At 38.8% G+C, this 21,201-nt stretch overlaps 1 protein-coding gene and 1 long non-coding RNA gene across 10 annotated transcripts in view; both read left to right on the top strand.

The window, feature by feature from the left end:
* Positions 1–21,201, top strand: part of PDE4D (phosphodiesterase 4D) — a 1,483,850-nt gene that overhangs the window by 1,280,425 nt on the left and 182,224 nt on the right. For all 9 annotated transcript variants that reach the window (XM_032334877.1, XM_032334875.1, XM_032334876.1 and 6 more), the window contains 2 exons: positions 2,603–2,676; positions 6,789–6,838. In XM_032334877.1, the coding sequence (XP_032190768.1) occupies positions 2,603–2,676; positions 6,789–6,838 (124 nt within the window). The remainder of the gene's footprint in view (positions 1–2,602; positions 2,677–6,788; positions 6,839–21,201) is intronic.
* Positions 13,271–16,281, top strand: LOC116585493. Its single transcript, XR_004283662.1, has 2 exons — positions 13,271–13,858; positions 14,090–16,281. It is a non-coding gene; the product is annotated as an uncharacterized LOC116585493 (long non-coding RNA).

The raw sequence follows: 21,201 nt of genomic DNA on the forward strand, positions 1-21,201 counted from the left end.
GAGGGACTGCATCCCTCCACCCTGAGATCAGGACCTGAGCAGAAACCAAGAGTCAGATGCCTAACCAACTGAGCTACCCAGGTGCCTCTGGTCTGGAACTTTAATTTACACTTCTGCCATTATCATATGTGTGCCATAGTGCAGGATCTAATCATCCTTAATATAAAACTTATAGAGTATTATTTGACTTTCACAAAAACAGTGGTGTAATACTTGCACACATAAGGGATGATGGATTTACAAAGTTATTTATTGCAGCAGTGCTTGTAAAGGAAACTTTAGGAGACAACTTAAAAGTCAGTTGATAGAGGGGACAGGTAATTGAATGCCTAGAGGGAGGGGCTGGGAAGGAAATTTCTTTTTTCACTTTTTACTTAGAAATTCTTCATACATGTAAGAGAATATATCTAGTGACTATCTAAAATATAAAGAACACTAAAATCAACAGTTAAAGAAATAGAACAGTACCAATATTTTTAATACCCTAGAGCACACCTCCCTGTCATCTATCATCTATCCCAAATAACAATAATTTGGGTTTTTGTCTTTTTTTAATGAGGGGAATATGTTCTACATTCTACCTTTTTATTGTTTAAATTCTGTACCACGTGAAAATATAGATTATGCAAAAGAAATACATCAAATCTAAATTAAAAACTGAAATAAAGTAATCTGATTTAATATTTTATTATAACAGAGTCAGAAAACAATTATGGTATAACTTTCATGAACTAATGTTTCCTTTCAAATGAGCATAGAACTTGAATTACCTGCAACACTATTTCTATTTACTTAGGTACCGAGTATAGTGCACTTAGTATAATTTATTAGAACCTAGTTCTCAGAATTCTGAGGTTAAATTTTGCCTAGAAAAAGGAGCACTTAGGGGGTGCAATAATCTTATTTAAAATGTTTTATTAGTGTATTTGGTCTTCAATTCTTAAAGCATAGATTAGGCTTTCATGAGTTAATGACAGTGATCATTTATCAGATTTATTTCTGCATCATTCAAGATTTCATACCTTATGAAAGACAGCGTGCTCTGATGTCAACAGTTGGCTATTTGAATACTCCGTCATAGGCAGCGTGACCTTCCAGAGCTGTGAGTTGTTTATATGTGATAATGAGCTAGGCTTTTCCAGTGCCTGAGTTAATCATGGTTGGCACCTCAGGAAGCACCATTAACTCCTTCAGGAGATAATGATGGAGGTCACCATCCTAGGGTGCAAGCAGCATCCCAGTGATGTATAAGAAATAAGGTCAGTTTCAGAAATGTCTGAGACATTTTTGTCTTAGAAAAACATTTAGGCTGCCTTCAGTCTAAGTCAGGGCCAGATGAAAACATTCTGGGTATAATTCTGGAACACTGGAGCAATTATAAATTTGCATTCCTTACCCCCCCTTTTTTTAAACCAATTATAAGCATTAAGAAAACACCCCTATGTATGCACCAGATCATTAATCAGATGGCATGTTGCCATAATGGGCTAATGTTCATTGAGTGTTTTCTGTTTGCCAGGCACGTCTTGGCACTTATCATTTCAGATCATCTTCACAACAACCCTCAGAGATAGCTATCCTTATCTTGGGTTATAGAAAAGGAAACCGAGGCACACAGAGATTATGTAACTTGTCTAAGTTCACACAGCGAATACATAACAAAGTCAGGTAGTCTGGGTTGTTATGTAATACCTAATGGGACATTTGAAATCTATGTTTTAGTGCAACTTCAACATTGTCATTGTCACCCAGATTAATTATAGCCTCAATATAGACTCCAACCTGGGGGAGACTTGCCCATTTTAGTGGAAAGGGAGGCAAGAAAAGCCTTTGTAAATTTTCTCTCCTAGTCTTACTTCCAATTCTTTTGCCACCTTCTATTTGCACTAGAATTAGAAAAAGGACCTTCAGAAGTAGGGGAACATATTGGTCCTGCCTTATGTGTATGCATGTGTTGTGTCTATGCATTCACTTATTCAGCACATTGATTTTAGTATCTTCTATGGGTTCACCTCTGTGCACATCAGGGTGGTCCTGTTTTATGTGAAAATGCATCCCTAAGAATCTTATAGTTAATGATTCAAATAACCTCAACAAAGAAAATAATTTCTTTTTATTAGATAGATAGCCATGTAGCAAAGGTGAAAAAAATTTTAAATTCACCTAGCTTTCTGTTTTGGGAAGTCTGACATTCTTGGTCAATGTTTGAGGAGAATTTGGTGATATATATTTACAATTTTAACCCTTAAAGTAAGAGTTTATTATTATTTTATATTGTATTATTTAAAATTTGCACTAAATGTAACAATGCTCTATGTATATTGCCTGGGAATATTGTGATAACTGTTGCTTCTGTCACCGTAGTCATAGACAATGAGGAGAAATGTCTGGAAAATCTTTGCAATCAGACCTTCCTAGATTTCAAATAGATAGATGTAAACTTCACTAAGGGCTAGAAGATTCTTCAGTGGTGTATGAAACTAGGTTGAAAGTATTATCAGGTTTTCACTTAACAGACTATTTTTTAAATCACCAAGCCGTTTTATATTGCACTAAAAATGGCTGTACTCCAAGTAGCTTAAAGAATCCTTTTTTGTTGTAGGTCTTGGCCAGCCTGCGAACTGTACGAAACAACTTTGCTGCATTAACTAATTTGCAAGATCGAGCACCTAGCAAGTAAGTTATCCTTTCCCCAGGACTTCTTGCTGAATTTTTAAACGGTGTTTTCTCAGTTTGATTGAACTCAGGGCAATATATTAGATTTCTCTGAGTTGTTGCCATGTTGTCTAACCATTTACACTAAGTCATAAGATGTCCTGTTAATTTTCTATAAATACTTTGTAGTGATGGTTCTAATATCAGAAATGAAGTAGTATGAGAAATAAATATGGTGATTGCATCTGTCAGAAATCATCTGGCATAATCAGTCCTCTGCCCAGTTATTTACACTCAGGGTAACTTTATAGTTTTGGCTTACTTCATAAATTAACCAAGGACAAAGAATCTTATCAAGACTTAAAGTCAATCCAAAGTCATCCTCTTAATTCTAAGACAATTACTTGGAGAAACATCATCATACCAAAGATCTTTAATTCTCCTGCTATTACTGAATCTTAGATCAAGACTGTCCTGGAGTAATTAATAAAATTGTGATTTTTATGATCACAGAGGAAGCAGTTGAAAGAAGGAAAGTTGAGATGGGAATTGAGTATTATTTGGGAATGCTAATAAAAGCAAAAAATCTAAAAAGAGAAATGAATTTCCTATGATTAAGTGGAAAACAAATTATTTAAATGCTCCTTATTTTGGCAATCTATTGTTAATAATAAACAAAGAATTTCCAAAAGAAAATTTAAAAAAAATTTTTTAATCAATAGTAAGAGGACAGTGAATAGAAATTTATTTGGAATTAAAACTTATCTAAGTGTATAAAAGAATATGAAAAATCTGAACTTTCTTATTATTATCCCATAATAATGTAATTGACCTCCCCAATTCACATTTTCCATGATTAAAAAAAGCTTTGACCATTATGCTGCTTTTCCTGTGATAGAAAAGGTTTCTAAAAAGTTGATATAAAAGCCACTATGCAAATAATTCAAATGGGAACCAGAAGCTTCAGTCACTTGTCATTTTTTCCAGGTAATGAACTTTTGCAGTCCCGTTTCCTCAGTTTCAACATTTCTCACCTTCTTCTCTCCACCCCAAACCCATCCATTGGATTAACTATAATTCATTCTTTAAGTCGCATATTAAATATAATTTATTTGGGACCGTCATCCCTGCCTGACATCCAACATACACTCATTTCCACAGGTCCCAAACTTGATGGTATGCCTTTACATCTCTGTCCGATAACATCCTTCACACCGCTCCTATGTTAACATAGATCCCTCTGTGCTCCACATGCCTACTTACTTGTCCAAGTGCACCTTAAGAACATCCGTCCGCAGTGAGCCTCACATGTGTAGCCTGGGTGCCTAGCATAATACCCAGCACAGAGAAATCACTCTGCATGTGCTTGTTCGCTAAAAGAGCGAACTGATAATGTAGCACGTGGAATTGGAGGGTGCACTTGAGGTACTTGTTCATTACCAAACATGTCTTCTGTGCTCCATGGCCATAAAATACCACCCTGACCTCAACAGCCTTGTGGGGCTTTTGGCATTTGGTAACTTGTAGGTAAGGTCACCTCCTCTTTAGAAAGTCTCAGCCTCCCAGGAGGCATGAGATTACTGGTGTCACTCCCAAACTTTTCAGTCCCAAATATCCAGGAAATTCAGTCAAGACCTTTAAAAGGCAAACAAGAAACTGTATAATGCCTTCACACTTCTTTCAGACATGGTCACGTGGGTGTCAGTATCTAAACCTGTGAAAGGCAAGTAGTTGACCAGACAGGTGTGAAGGCATCACCCTGGCCTTCTGTCTCTGAAGAGATGACTTACAGCCCATTCCTTGTAAAACAACAGTTTTCAACTGATATACAAGGACAAGACAGATTTTAGAGGGAAAAGACCAGCTAGAGGAGGATAGAAACCCCTAGTTTATGCCTAAATTTGACTTACTGTATGCCCAGTGACATCTAACCAAAACATAGTAGCTGATAGACTCTAAGTAAAGGCCTTTGTGGTCTCTCTTTGTGTTAATGCAGATTTGTACCTCCTTTACTGATTCAAATCAAACCAACCTCTTCAGGTATCAGAATAGTAGGATTCAGTCTACACACAGTTAAACTCTGCTGTGCTCAGTGACAGTGAAATGGTCATAACTCTGGGCCATCACATGATGACCATGAGGGGATCAGAATTTTCCCTGCTGGATACTTATAGTGCCACTAAAACGTTTCTAAGCTGACACATGGATTTTACGGAAGGCATGTGCTACCTTGCACAATCCACCCTTTTTGTTTGCTCAAGGAAAGGAGTCCATTCAGGAAGAATGCAAGCAAAGCCTAGCACCTGTGGGTACTCAAATGTGTGATGCTGACTTTGCTAGCCTACTATTGGATCCTGTCACCTTCCTCTTTCATGCCTTTGAGATTTTCAATTCCAGAATGAGTTCTGGTTTGTTCTTCATAAAATCATTTATCAAATGATTAATATTTTCTGCTTGTCATTGCATGTTGAAATATCAGGTCCCCAGGTTGACATTAAGAGGAGATAACAAACAATAAGTCAATAATTTGGTTTTCCAAAATAGTAGAAAAGTTTAGGACTGTTCATTTGATACTGTTTTCAGATAAAATGTTTCCCAAACTGTCACAGAGCAAGAACTAAATTAAGCTATAAACTATTTAAATAATATACTCTCAGCAAGATAACTATATTATATAGAGATCAGATCTATTTCAGAGTAGCAATTTAAAGCATTAACCTTACTGTTTTATGAAGCATTAATTAAGTTTCAAATTTCCTTATCTCATTCACTAATAAAAACTAAAATAATTTCATAATCGACTTTGATGCATTTCCAGTCAAACATAAAAACTTCAGTCCCAAACTGACATCAATAAACTTAAGAGCAATAAGACAGAGCCAGATACTGACTGGAACCAAGGCAGTGAGAATTTACAAAATACTAGATTGCATTTCCCAGTCAAGAGATTTGTCATCTCAGAAGAGTAGGTGTGAACACGGCTTTGCAGGGACCTAACATTTGCACAGATGCGTGGCTGTTAGTCCAGTTTCCCCGAAAACATCCTAAAAGTAAAACAGTATAGCAGAGCGCTGGCTCTGGAATCCCACTGCTTTAGTTCACATCTCAGCTCTCTTGCTCTGAACAAGTAAGTGATTCAACTTCCCAAGCTTTCCTCACTGGTAAAATTGAAACAGTGAGTTTATTTACCTTAAGCTTTCTTTTGAGGATCAAAGTAGAATATCCATCTTAAGAGTTCACTTAGCACACTGTCTGACACACAGTAAGTGTTTAGTAAGTGCTGGGTAAGTGTAAAAGATCACTGTGCAATATTTTAGAGCTTCCAATTGTAAGGAACAACTTTCTAAAGTTGCATTTCATAAATTATATTCTTTTCAATATAATTTATTAAGCATTGATTGAATACTGGATACATTGCTCTGGGCTCTGTAGAGAATGTTAGTTTTATAGCAGGGGCTTTTTTGGTCAAGGGGTTTATAATCACCTTGTGAAACTTGGCAAACATCTGAAAACTTAGAGAACACAAGATAGAATCTTCTAAGTACCTTTAGTTTATAGTATTTCTAAAGCCTCTGTAGCATCTATTTGGACAAAGCATTAATATACCACTCTAACAAATGCATCGGAGATGGTTCTCAGTGTGAGGAAAGAGAAAGGAAAGGGTTTCAATGACTTCTCTAATTGTAATACAGTTTACAAGGAGTCATTCACTTCTGAGAATTTGTGCCAAAAATAAAAGTTTCTCACCACCATAATTGGGAAATGACTTGTAGATTGACTTTTTTGGATTCACCGAGTCTGTGTTCGCTCTGTAAGCCTGGTTTAAGGGAACCCAGTCGGTCAGTAGGAACGTCCTCTTCTGTCATGTCCCTTTGACATTTATTTCAGCTTTATTTCCCCAGAAGTCTATCACTGTGAGATTTAACTGTTTTCTTCTTTGACGTGTATGATCCGAACTTAGAGCGAAGGGTGCCTGGGAACTTAAGTAGCTAGTCTGAAAGAAGTCTTCTTTTGGATGTCCTAGCTTAAAAATAATTCTTTAAATTAAAATGACATATGTGAAATGACTCAGAGAGTCCTCCAGTTAACATGCACCACGTATTTACAGCTTCGTATTTTTCTCTCTCTGTCAGAAGATCACCCATGTGCAACCAACCATCCATCAACAAAGCCACCATAACAGGTAAGGAAGATCTAGTAGCTTACTCTTACTACATCTAGAAAGAAACCCTACCTTCCAAGGTTCAGCATAACACTAGCACCAATTTTATATTGCAATTCTATAATTTTAAAGAAATTGATCCTTTTTCTCTCTATTATCATTTGTCTCATTGAGCCCAAAAGCTGTCCCTTTAAAGCTATTACTTGGGAAATCTTTACTGATGTGCCATTTTTTAAAACCATTTAAGTCTGTGCTTGTGCTAAGTTTAACACTGCTCTGGGCATTTGTGTTTTAAGAGATAGTGTTACCTTCCAAATGTTGACTGTGTTGTTTCCAGGCTTATGCTACCAGCATGATATTAACGTGTGGTAGTTTGGTTTAATGAAAGTGAAAGTATAAATAAAAGGGACCTTCCTTGTTAATTGATATCCCAGTTGTGTGTAAGAAGGAACCCCATTCCAATAGTTCTGATTGGGACTCGGAATTGAGAAGAACTTTACTTTGAGAGGGGAGAGAAGAAGTAATTATACAACATAGCAAAGTTCAGTGAGATCAAAAGAACAGATGTTTGGAGAAGAGGAGGGGAAGGGAGGACGATGGACATAAAGAGAAAAAAAAAAAAAAATTTGTCCTGATTCCTATTAGTCTATTTTGGACACAGGACTTGACCTCAACAGAACCAAAAACAGAACAAATGATCTCATTTTGCTGAACCTGAAACCAAATTGAACTCATTTAATCATTTCTTGAAACCCCAATTGATTCATTAAAGTAATTGCCTGGGAAAGCAAACCTATGTTTTCTAGAATTAATACCAGAAGAAAATTAACATAGTCTCCAAATTAGACCAATACTTCATTTGATTCAAGTGCCTTCCTTGGACTCCAATTCAGAATATTCTGAGAGCGCCTCATTAAGTTATTAGTGAGAAAACTTTGCTTGAAAGTTAACTTCACTGTCCAGGTCAGCACTTTTCCTCTGGTCTCCTTTGTGGTCACTACCTCAGAGTTGATTCTGGAATAGTTGGTAATGTAGTTCTTTTTGTAGCATCTCTTGAGTGGGATTTTGTACTTCAATGAATATTAAATTGTTGATTCTCTTTCCCGTGGCTATCTTTCAAGACCTTATTGGTAATGATTTTCCACTGTCATTTCATGATGTATGCCTGGTCCACCAGTTTTCTTCTTTATCATTGGTTGAGAGATGGATAATAACTGAAGCTCCTATATATCAGAATAAGTTCTTTGACTAACAAATTTCTTTGCAGAAAGCCAAATTCAGTGTCAATGAGCCTAGCCTACACTGAGATAGGGCTGTAGAAGTGAATGGCTTTGTCTCCGTACACTTGACTTTTATGTTGAGGATCAAGCAGGCCAATCTTTGTAGGCAGACAGCTGGATATTCTAGTGTGAGAGACTGCATGCAAGCTCATCCCCAGCCCTGCTCTGGGCCCTAGATCTGACCCTTGATGAGGAGGGGCCATCCTCCCACCCCTGCTATTTTTGCCATAGGCAGGACTCTGACATTGTGGTTTGAGCAGAATGTGGTGCTTTTGTAGCTTGAGGTCACATAGGAGCCAGCCCCCCAGGAGCATCCTCCCCGAAGAGCAGCTGCAGGTCCCAGTGGAGATGGTTGTGTCCATCAAGAAGTGGTGGGTGGCCAGCGCTCCAGGCAGCTGTCCAGCCACCCTGGCAGATGCCTGGAAGTGATTAAATGGAGAATAATTGCACTCCAAGGGCAGACTTTGTCTTAAACACATGTTAGAGACCCTCTAGAAGCTCCCAGAAATGTTCACATAGTATTGAGGCCCAGGAACAATACCAGAGGGAACTGAAATCTGGGAATTAAGGTTAACATGGCCTCATTTGTACCCACAAGCTTCTGACCTGGGGCCTAGGGACAATGGGGCTACAGAAATATCTTACCTAGGAAGGGAAGCTAATTAAGTGTCATTAACTGCTTCGTGCAGCTGTGTTCACCACAAAGCAAACCAGGAAATTAGCTAGAAAATTGAAGTCTTTTTCCTTGCCCCAGCCTAGTGAACCAAGGTGCAAAAGTGGAATGGAGGGTACGGTGATGAAGGCAGTAAGAGGGAAAGATTCCTTTCTCTGAGCGCATTCTGGGAAAGTGGGCCCTTAAAAACATAAACTACGACAGAAGTAAAAGGTAAGACACACAGAAAAGTGAATTCCCTCCTTCAGCACCTGACTGTTCAGGTCCTACCTGCCATGTTCACTCCCCCCTATTGTTGGAACCCCGCTACACCTCTATGGCAGTCCTGAGAAGGGTAGGGAAGAGTGTTAAAAAGAGTCAGTGGGGGGGCACCTGGGTGGCTCAATGGGTTAAAACCTCTGCCTTCAGCTCAGGTCATGATCCCAGGGTCCTGGGATCAAGCCTCACATCGGACTCTCTGCTTAGCGGGAAGCCTGCTTCTCCTCACCCCTCCCTGCCTGCCTCTCTGCCTACTTATGATCTCTGTCTGTCAAATAAATAAATAAATATGTAATAAATAAATAAATAAATAAAAATTAAAAATAAAAGAGAGTCAGTGGGGCATCTCATACAATGAACTGACCTTCTTCAATATTTTGTTGAGGATCTAGAGGAAAATTATAGCACATGGCAAAGTCCATGAGGGGGTCCAAAAGGCCGCTGTGGAGACAGCTCCAAGGGTCCCTGGGGGGCAACCCTCTAGAACATCACTGACAGAAGTCCCTGGAATTGTGCAGCGTGGATGCTCTCCCTATCTAGAATTCAAATTGTGCTCTACCATGATGTCTGCTTGGCCGTGGGCAGGCCACATACCTTTATCTGCCTTAGTTTCCCGATTTATAAATTGGTTATCATATGTCATACAGTTATTGCCAAATTAAATGAGTTCACATGTGGATTCTCTTAGCATAGTGCTTCACAGGGTAAGCACTCAGTGCATCATTTTCTCTATCACTTTGCCCTTGTCTGTATTCTCTTGATGTAGAACTAGGGATGACGTAAAGAATAGGGCAGAGAGATGAAAAAAGGAAAGAATGAGAGAAAGGTTGCAGGGGAGCTGCAAATACGGAGCTCCCCACAAATGGTCAAAAGGGACATACTAATTTGGTGCCTGTCAAAAATGGGCCCTCCCAGGGCTCTCTCTCTTCCTCTCCTCACTGCCACAGATATCAGTGCTTTTGTGATCTGGGCAGGAAAGTGTGGTTCAGAATCATTTTCAAAATTAAAGAACTTACATTGGAGTCATAGCTCTTTGAAGAAAAATAGTGAACTCTCTTTAACTTTTCCATAAATCAACTGATTTTTTTTTTTTTTAAAGAAGAGCTAAGAACTTTGGTGGTCTACGTATGTCATGCTGTGTTTTCTAAAGTTTTCTTCAATAGAACTTAGAATACCCTTTTCCCTTTTGAGGTTATTCCAATTAATATGTTTTAAAGCTAGGAGAGCTTGATTTTGTATCTTTAGAATTAACGCATTTAAATCACTTGGCAGGTTTTTTTTTTCCATACCTAATAGGTAAATACATAGTTCTAAAATGATCTCACCATTTTTTTTTTCAAAGAAAGTTTCTAGATGTACATTTATAAAATAGTCTTAATACTAAATAGCTGTTTTGTTCTTTATTATGATGTAACAGAAACAGGGTGTGTAGCATCTGGAGCTGGAGTGCAAAGCTTATCTCCCTCATTTGATGAATGGGGCCATGATTAGCTAGCTCTCAGTGCTGTGGAAGAAACTCAGGGAGATAAGTTAGACAAACACCAGAAGTCAGCAGGTTATAAGTAACTCACCAAGTGCTTCTTCCTACAACACTGATCCATGCTTGGCATTCTTGATGTTGTTCTTAAAGCTAATTTGAAAACAGAGCATAGAGGAGGAAGACAGTGATGCCGTGTCAGCTTCTCTGGAACATTTCATTTATATTGTTTTTAAATAGTAACAACAGAACATTTTTAGGAATCCTTCTATTACTTAGAGGAAGACTCACCTGCATAGATCCTTGAGGGGCAATAAAGAATAGAACTCAAGAGTGTGTTGAAACATGAGGGGGCAGCAAAGTGTCAGGGATCCCCAAGCCATCACCAGATCATGCTGTTCTGTATTGGGTCAGGAGTACAGCCATGTCTCTTTGGACATAATTAGTCCTTTTGAACATTTCATTTTCAAACAGTGTTAACTCAGGAAAAGTCATCTCTTAAAACCTTGTCATGTCTGTACAATATCAATTTTTACTATGTTTCTAATTTCCATATTTTCAATTGTTTTATTTAATCATTTTCAAGTTAAGGATTTTCAAATGTGAATGTCACTCAGGGAAATTTTATTTAAGCTGCTCTGTTGTAAAGATAAGAAAACTGAGGGGTGCCTGGGTGGCTCAATTGGTTATGCATCTGACTCTTGATTTTGGCTCAGGTCATGAGCTCAGGGTCATGAGATCCTGCCCTACAGTGGGCTCTGTGCTCAGCATGGAGTCTGCTTCAGGTTCTCTCTCCCTTTCCCTCTGCCCCTCCCACTCATTCTCTCTCTCTTAAATAAAGATCGAGAAAACTGCAAACTTGTAAGAGCAAATGATACTTAGACATAGATCCAAGAATGAATATTACTGAGGGCAGGGGCCTTCTTTCACCCCTGTAAAATTATCCGTCTTAGTAGGGTAGCCTTCAGACCCACCACAGAAGTGTATATCTGGGAAAAGTAAAAGAAGAATTAAAGGATATTATTGTGATGATGATATTATTCTGAGCGATAGAGAGAGTATTGTATTTCTTGTATATAAACTTGAAAATGAGAAAATATCATGTTCCATCTTCTCACTGGAGAGGTTTTTATATTTATAGCTGTTTTGATTATCTTTACTGACTATAACTTATAGGCCATTAGGTAAGTTGGGTGGTCTAAGGCAAAAGACTTGAGATTTTAGAAAATATAAGCCTTTCTCTCCAAGCAATAAATATATTTGCTTGCCTTTTACCTGTAAGGTTGACACAGTGACAAGCATAAAACAGAATGGGTTTTAGTCCAAAAAATTTTTGGTGAAAGTCTCCACTCCACTTCATATTTTCTCATCTTGAATATTCACAGCTCCTGAAAAAAAAATGAGTGTGTTCTGGATAAAATTTAGACAGTTGGTAAGTAGAGGATTTAAAAAGTAAATTATCCAAATAGTACTAACCAGTCAAAACACAATGAGAAGAAACTTATCCTTGTACATTTATTGTTCTTCTAAAGCACAAAACTGTTGCTAATGTCCCAACAACCGGGGGAAAGGAACAAAGATATTTAACTGGAACAATTATTGTGCTATTATCTGGACCAATCACTTAATGTTCTGAGCTTATTAAAGAAAAGAAACCAAGAAACTATTTTATGGTAACAATAATGATACCAAGTACTTAGGTCCTTTTAAGTCTGTTTGTGTGTGTGTGTGTGTGTGTGTGTGTGTGTGTGAGAGAGAGAGAGAGAGAGAGAGAGAGAAACAGTAGCATTTATAATACAAAAAGAAATATATGTACTGTAACAGATAATAATTGAAAGCAAGATCTGCATGAAGAAAGCAAAAGAGGTATAGGGGAGCAAGGCTCAAGGAGACATTGAGCTAAAATGTGTGACAGGGCAGTGTGCTTGGAGGAATAGGAGGACCGAGCTGGTCCATAGAAGTCCTCATCAAGTATCAGCCACTGCTTCATCATGTAGTTCTCCTCCCCCCGCCCTTTTTTTTTTTTTAATAAAAGCAGATTGTAACAAGACTCTAATAATAGCCGAAAATGAGAGCTCTGTTAGCTTTTTTAGGAATGTGATTGAAAAATGCTGAGTACATGTGGTTTAGTAGCTTGAATGAAAAATTGATGAAGATTGTGTATGTGAATGTTTGTATATTGACTATTTAGGAAGTTTTTTGCTTATTTTACTTTTACACTTATTATATCTAATGACTACTGAGTGCTTAAATTCTTTTTAAGTCAGGGGTGCCTGGGGGGCTCAGTCAGTTAAGCATTTGACTCTTGATTTCAGTTCAGGTCATGATCTTGGGGTTGTGAGATTGAGCCCTATGTCGGGCTCTGTACTTGGTGCAGAGTCTGCTTGTCCCTCTCCCTCTGCTCCTACTCCTGCTCACACACTCTCTCTCTCTCTCACACACAAATAAATAAATAAAGTCTTTTTAAAATAAATAAATAATTCGTTTTAAGTCAAAGAAATTTACTTTTCAAAAATTAAAAGACTTTACTGCAAAAAGCATCAAACTAAAAGATTTGCTTAAATGCATGGAATATGACTATGACTGTTATAATATTTTAAAGGTGTAAAAGTCTGCTTTCTTTCTTTCTTTTTTAAAAAAAGATTTTATTTATTTATTTGATAGACAGAAATCATAAGTTGGCAGAGAGGCAGGCAGAGAGAGAGAGAAAGGGAAGCAGGCTCCCTACTGAGCAGAGAGCCCGACTCGGGGCTCGATCCCAGACCCTGGGATCATGACCTGAGGTGAAGGCAGAGGCTTTAACCCACTGAGAAGCCCAGGCACCCCTGCTTTCTTTCTTATAAGCTAACTTACTTTGCCTTTCTTTAGCCTTATATACATTAATAGAATATATATATATACACACATACATACATACATACATACACAGAAAAATGTCTGACACAGTGACTTTTCAACCAGGAATTAATTGACATCATACTTGGTTTTTTTAAACAGTGAAAACAAATGCATAATCATGGGAAAAATAATTAATTGAATCTCTATTGCCTGAATATCTGCTCTGAGTATTTTGTTATAACTTTAAATGGCATAGTTAAATGAGATTACATATTCATTTAGTTAGTACAATAAAGAAATTATGAGTCAAACCATATAGGTCGAAACTCTAGCTTTACTTAATTAGCTGCGTAATTGTGGTCAATTTATGGAAGTTCTCTAAGCATTTATTTTCTCATCAGTAAATCCTAAGTCAGTGATTGATTCCCAGAATGTATTCAACAAGTGGTAGGTACTGTAAATGCTGTAATTTTTTTATTATTACTATTAGCCAGTGGTGAACAAATATTTTCTGTGTGCCTTCTTTTTTTTTTTTAATTAAGTACATTTTAGTCTTTTTTTTTTTTTTAAGATTTTATTTATTTATTTGACAGAGAGAAATCACAAGTAGATGGAGAGGCAGGCAGAGAGAGAGAGAGGGAAGCAGGCTCTCCGCTGAGCAGAGAGCCCGATGTGGGACTCGATCCCAGGACTCTGAGATCATGACCTGAGCCGAAGGCAGCGGCTTAACCCACTGAGCCACCCAGGCGCCCTTCTGTGTGCCTTCTATATGGCCTGCAATAAGGTAGGGGTTGGAGATCAAGAGATGAGTAAAATGTGACTGCTGGCATCAAGGAATTCATAGTCAAGGGGAGAAGAAATCATGAATAACTATGTGCAAGTGAAGGGCCATGACTGAAGCAACTTCAAATGCATGTACTATACATGTACTGCCTATGGAAGGCTTCCTGCTGAGCTTTGAAGAACATAGAGTTATGCCTATAGTTAGGGGACAGTCACTTGAGCCCAGGGGATCAGCAGAAGTAAGGCGTGGAAACATGGAATGCCTGTCAGATCAGGAGACTGCAGACAATAAAGGACAAAGAGTCAAAAGTGTATGGACCAACCAAATAGGAGGCTGCAGGAGAAGATTAGGGCAGTAGTATGAAGATTATTAGAAGCCAGTGTTCATGGTGGACTTTATTCTATAGGACAAGCGAAAATCATCAATCATGTCTGTGCAGAGAAGCAAGTATGTATCTTAGAATGACAATGTTGGGAGCAGTAAAGAGAACAGACTGGAAAAGGGACACCTGGATCGCCCAGTTCTTTAAACATCCGATTCTTGATTTTGGCTCCGGTCTTGATCTCAGGATTGTGAGATCAGGCCCCATATCCACCCCATGCAGAACCTGCTCAAAATTATCTTCCTCTTCCTCTCCCTCTACCCTTTCCCTCACCCCCCACCAAAAAAAAAAAAAAAAGAAAAAGAAAGAAAGAAAGAAAGAAATGAAATGAAATGGAAACATGGAAAAACAGAGAACAGAGACAGCACCTTACTAATAGGAGGCTGTCATTCGTCAAGTACATGCTAAATATAATGCAGCTCTGAACTCAGGTTGTTGCTGTGGCCAGTGAAGATGAGGGGATGGAGCCACAGCTCTTTCCAGAGACCAACTGGAGAAGAATTGGCAGTTGATTAACTTGAGGAGTGATGAGAAAAGACAGGAAAGCTTTAATCATATATACAGATGTTCATCACAGCACATGTATATATCCATCAAAAATGGAAAACAATCCCAGATGCTAAATAATATAGGAATTCTATTTAGGTATAAAAAAATCCTATAATAGAAAGGGTTTTAAGTGATTTATTAGAAAAGTTTAGTCATGTAAAAATACTTCTACTTTAAAGAATACATGATAAAGTGCTAAATGGGCATTAAGCACACATTTAACACATTTTAATCACATATTAAGACATTTCTTAGCTGTTGACTAGTAAGAAGCAAAGGCAGATAGCTTTACACAGAAGCTAGTGACAAACATGCAAGTATTTCTCAGGTCTTAGTTGACTGTTTGCCTCTCCCCACCTGGAAAAGGTACCAATGAGAGGCTGCGTAATGATATTTCAGTATTAGGGAGCCACAGTGAAGAATTAACTGTATTTTCAAATAACAATATCCCTGAATAGGACAGTACTGTGTCTGTTGATATTGAGCTTGTGACACCTGTGGCAAGACTGTTCCATTATCTTGCCAGTGATCAGCAAAACTACCACCAAAGATAGGATCTGAATGTCACCCAAGTTCCCTGTAGCCATTATCCCTTCCTCACTGCCCTAAGTTTGAAAAGGACAGTATTTCCCAAAGCCACCTGATCACATCACCAGTGGATGGTGGAAAACAAACATCAAAGCACGAATTTCCAGACAGTGCACAACAGTCTTTGGGATACGGTTCACGACCTTTATTATTAATGAGTGCTCCCAGGTAGACCATTGGACCAGCCAAATTTGGGGTCATAATGGAATACTGATTGATGCAGGTAAGAGTGCCCATGTACAACGTTGCCATGGGGTTGCTCAAAATTTGCTGTAAAATCACTGTCTTTCTGGAAAGAGAGTTAGTAACACCCACACCCCCATGTAACAATGCAGTCTAGGATAAATAAGATACTATGTGTGAAGTGCTGTGTGATTAGGAAGGAAAGACAAGGTGATATTATTATCAGTGCAAACCACGTCATCATGGTCGTCATCACTGAGCTATCATCGCTGTTATCTCTCGAAATGTATACAAGATTTTAATAGTTCAGCTTGCTCTTCTAGAAGAAAATGAAGGATCAAGTCCATGTTTGTATATGCGGGTGGGAGCAGGTTTGGGAAATGTTATGTTTAGTAACTGTATCCTTTTTGTCTTCTTAGACACAGTACCAAGTTTCCTTTAAAAAAAAAAAACTAAAGAAAGAACAAAAGCTGCATTCTTAAGTTGCTCCCTTTGCCCACAAAGTGCTTCCCACCCATGTATGCCTTAGAGAATATTTTAGGCCTACTCAGAAACGCATTACTGTGGTGGGGCAAAGTAATGAAAATTCCTTTGAGTCTAACTTCCCAAATTTTACTGGTTAAACACTGAATTGTTTGAGTCCATGAATCAATGGGGAGCTCACTTCTAGCAGCCTTCTTTCACCATCTCAGAAAATGTTTTTTAAAAATCCATTGGATATATCATGACTACTAATATTAATAAAAGGTAACATTTTCTGACATTAATATGTACTAAAGACTTTACATGCATAATATCCTTTAAATCTTATGAGAATCCAATAAACAGCTACAAATGACAAAGTATAGGTTATAGCTGACTCAAAGCATGTCCTTAAGGTTTCTCTTCTTAAGATTTATTGACATGTGCACAAAAAAACCCACATCTGCCTCTCCCCTAGGAGAGTTATTCCCTGGGAATTTCTTTTCTTCTTCTTCTTTTTTTATTTTTTAAGGGAGAGCAGAAAATGAATTTATATGGTCCTTTTACTGAATGGGTATGAGTGGAGAGTAGGGCAAGAGGATGGCTAAGGTCTATGGATACAGAGAAACCTTTGGGAAACCTGAAGAACTCAGTGACACAAGCTAAGGGAAGGATTCCTGCTGGGGATATAGAATTCCTCGAGAATTCCTTAATTCCCACAGTCCTCTTCCTGACTCCTCTGAAGTTCCTATTTTGGTGAGAGTACCCAGGGCAGGAATTTTCATAGGGAAAATGCTGCATGGGCTGTGGGAGAAGTGCCTCAGATGGAGCATGCCAGAAGTTTGGGGGCAGGGGCGCCTGGGTGGCACAGTTGAATGAAGCATCTGATTATTGGCTTCAGCTCAGGTCAGGATCTCAGGGTCCTGGGATTGAACCCCACATCGGGCTCCATGCACTGGGCATGGGGTCTGCTTGGGGTTCTCTCTCCCTCGCCCTATGCCTCTCCCACTCTCTGTCTCTCTAAGATAAACAAATCTCTAAAAAATTTTAAATAGAATGTTGGGAGCAAGACAGTGCTTGGAAGTCCGCACTCCCCTTGCTTCTAGGACCACTCACTATTAACCCCTGAAACAGCAGTTTCTACAGAGTGATAAGATTCGTGATCTCTTTCTTTTAGATTCAGTGTAGGCTCTTCATACCCATTATCATTTTCTTGGCTTCTTTTTCTAGCCATGAAATTCCTTAAGCCCCTCTTCCCCCAGATGCGCTTCCTTTAGATATTTCTAATAATTAAATATCCAGTGCTTTTTAGTGTATTATCTCTCCTTTTTGTGTGGTTCTTACCCAGCACGGTGGGCACTCTGAAAGTACATGTAGTTCTCTGTATTTTCACGCCCGGTAACAGAAATGGGTGCTTATTCTTCCTTCTTTCTGCTATGTCCGATATTTGCATGCTGCACACTGAGTTGTCCACGTGGAGAACCTCATTTCTGTGTACCCTCCTGGCTTTGCTCTTTCCCTCTCTGTTTCTGAGATGTGAAAGACTGTGTAGGCTCTGAGGACCCAGTCAGGCATAAAATACGTCCACTGAGCTTTAGAATCACCCTCCTAGAGGTTCTCAGAACTGAAAAAGATAAAATGTGCACTGTTGATTGATGAAGAGCATTCAGTTAAAAGAAAACAGAGGGCTTATAAATGAGTCAGTAGCTAAACAAGGGAGGAAGAAATGAGTCAGGATGAGAGGTCTTTTCTCTAGAGAACCAGGAATCTGTCTACGTTGTTATTTAGCTCAGACTAGAAGGGGTCTGGGGACCCAGTGCATGAACTTCGGGAAGACTTTGCAGCACGAGAAAGTAGAAGACAGAGCAGTAAAAGAAGAAATGTTGCCCACGTCAGTAGGGAAGGGAACAAAAAAAGGCCCTGGAACTGAGAGCTGGAAGGTGAGGGGCAGACGTGGGCTTCTGAGATGCCTCACGTCCGTGACTATGTGCCTAGGCTCTTTAACTAGAATTGTTCACCTAGAAATAGACCTAGGTTTTCTCTTCCAGCCGGTTTTTATTTCGGAAAAAATTCCAAACTCTTGTAAGTTTTGTTTGCTCATTTGATATACAAGTCAGAACCTGGAGGAGAGAAAGCGGGAGGTTGGGGTTTCATGGCTGGCTCTCCTGCTCACTCACTTTGTGATCTTAGACAACTTACTCTATACTCTGAGTCTTTTCTGTTAAAGTGTGGTGAATAACTATAATAATACCTTTCTGATTTTGAGGATTACAAAAGGTAATGTGTGTAGAAAATTTGGCACAGTGTCTGGCAATAATGAATGTTAGCTTCTACTGAAAAGGTAGGCAGAAAACGCCTTACGTATTGAAAAGCACTGTAAGACTATCCATAGACACTATTACGCTATTCACGTTGATCCTCAAAGTAGTTATCTTTGTAAGCTGTACCATTTTTAGCCCAACTGCCCCTGCTGAGAGCTTTTAGAAATGGTTTTAGAAAGGCACCTGGGTGGCTCAGTTGATTAAGCATCTGTATTCGGCTTGGGTCCTGATTCCAGTGTCCTGGGAAGGAGTCTCGCTTCCAGGCTCCCCGCTCAGCAGGAAGCCTGCTTCTCCCTCTCCCTCTGTCTGCTGCTCCCTCTGTTTGTGTTTCTCTCTTTCTCGCAAATAAATTGATAAAATCTTTAAAAAGAGAGAGAGAAGAAGTGGTTTTACAGATAATTCATTTCATAGAATGTATTAGGAAAAGGCCACCTGATTGGTTTACTGTCATGCTTCACTTTTGACCAGAAATATTATTTCTAACATGACTACCAACCCTAGTCAGTAAATAGCATGTCAGAATATCCTGGACCAGGATAATTCTAGAAATGAATCCATTCCAAGGGATAAGACATTTTTGAGGCATTTGAAAGAAATACGGCATGGACTCCGAAGGGAGACATTCCCAAGACAGTGTCCTCGAACTGTAGAGTGATGGCAACATATAGAATAAGCGTATAGATAGGTTTTTCCAGGGGACACTTTGAAAGAGTTAGCTTCATCTGAAATCTTGTCCTTTTGTGACGGGAAAGCAATGATCTTTAGAAGTCTTCTTGCCTCTTCAGTCATACCTTGCAGTCTGTCTTTCTAAAGATCTTCCCAAGCCTGTTCCATTCACTGGAAACTGCTCAAAGTCCTGGAGACAAAGGAGAGGCTGGCGTGTCCCAGCCCAGGGGCTTAGAGAAGGAACCAAGCCCTCATCATTTCAACAGAAAGGGCAGCAGAGAAAATCACCATGACATTTTGGCACACAGTATTTCTGAGTCTATCACATTATCACTGGGAACTTAACCATGGTTCAGTATCCTCCTCTTTGAGGATTCGTACAGTTCTCTCCTACGCTGGCTTCTCCCTCCCCTCAGGTGATGGTGTATCAGCAGTGATCCTTTGGTTGCAGGGTAAAAACCAACTCTGCTAACTTACATAAAATAAAGACTAGTAAAATGAAATTCAGTCTATTTAAGTAAAATAAAATATTGGAATAATTTCCAATTCCTGGATATTAGGGGCAGGATGGTGGATCAGGGTTAAAGGAAACAATTCATCTTCAGAGTGCTAGAGAGGCACAAATAGAGGGAAATTCTCATGGCAGGAGCAACGCAGTGAGCCTCCTGCAACTGTTTTTAGTTTCTTTGTTCATCTGTGGCATGTAAAATGCCAGGAGAGGGTCTCATTGGTCAAATTTGGGTCTCTGGTCTTGGCTACAGGAGAACAAGGCATCTGGCTGTTCTTCCAGACTATGTATTATACTGTAGTACTAAGCATAAATTATGTGGCCAGATTATGTGGATTTATATCTCAGCTATGCTGCTTACAGATGTTTCTCCTCAAACACTTCATTTAACCCTTCAGAGCCTCAAGTGCCTCGTTTTTGAAGTGGGCATAGTAATAGTAATTATCTCATAAGGAGCTCATGAAATTTGAGATGATATTTATAAAAACCCCAGCACAATGCATTGCACATAGGAAGCACTTGGTCATTATGGGCTATGCTGCTATTAAAATTATCAGTGGAGACACCAAATAATTTTTTGAAGTGAAGTAAGGTACCATTAAAAAAGGGAAATAAATATTGGTATTTCAAAAATTATTATTGATTATAGATAAGAAAGTTGGCCCAACACACTTTACTTTGCTAATATATTTCTCAGCAAGCTGCTCTTTATGATATTAAGTTTCTAGAAATGTGTTCTTTAACGTATCCCTGAGAAAAGTGATTTGACTGCCTGATCATTTGATTGACACACATTGATTGATACTTCCTTTGTGCTTAGTTCTGCATAGGGTCACATAATCTGTGGCTCCTGTTTTGCTTACCAGGAATGAAAGTGAGGAATAATTTGCATTGCTATAATCTTTAATAGTAATCTGAATGGACTGTGGTCTAATAAGTCAGCACCTAGTTAAGTTTACTTTAAGGGATACAGAATAATAGAGAGGGTTTGTTATTAAGCCTTTCAACTTTCTAAGAAGAACATGTAAGTAGAGCCCCAGTACATGGATGAATTGGGTTTCCGAGTTTATTTGAAGGTTCATTGTTTGAACTTTAATTATGGATAATCACACAGTGACATTCATCAGAGTCCCTCTTAGAAACGGCCTATACCCCATCCCAGGAAAGTAAAGGTTTCCAAGAAGAAAAAAAGTCTGGAGAACTTGAATTCTACTAGAAAAGGCATTTCAGTCCATCAGAGGCATGAAATGGACTTAAATCTCTGAAGACAAATGGAAGCTCACTGTAGAGCACTACACAGAGCACTCATCGGGAATGTCAGTGTTATGGTGAGGAGGAGAGCACAGCACCAGGCCATGGGGAGCTAGACTGAGGACCACACATTGTGACAGAACCAGTCAGATAGAACCTCACTG

Source organism: Mustela erminea, chromosome 3 (genome assembly GCF_009829155.1).
Source record: "Mustela erminea isolate mMusErm1 chromosome 3, mMusErm1.Pri, whole genome shotgun sequence".
Taxonomy (NCBI): domain Eukaryota; kingdom Metazoa; phylum Chordata; class Mammalia; order Carnivora; family Mustelidae; genus Mustela; species Mustela erminea.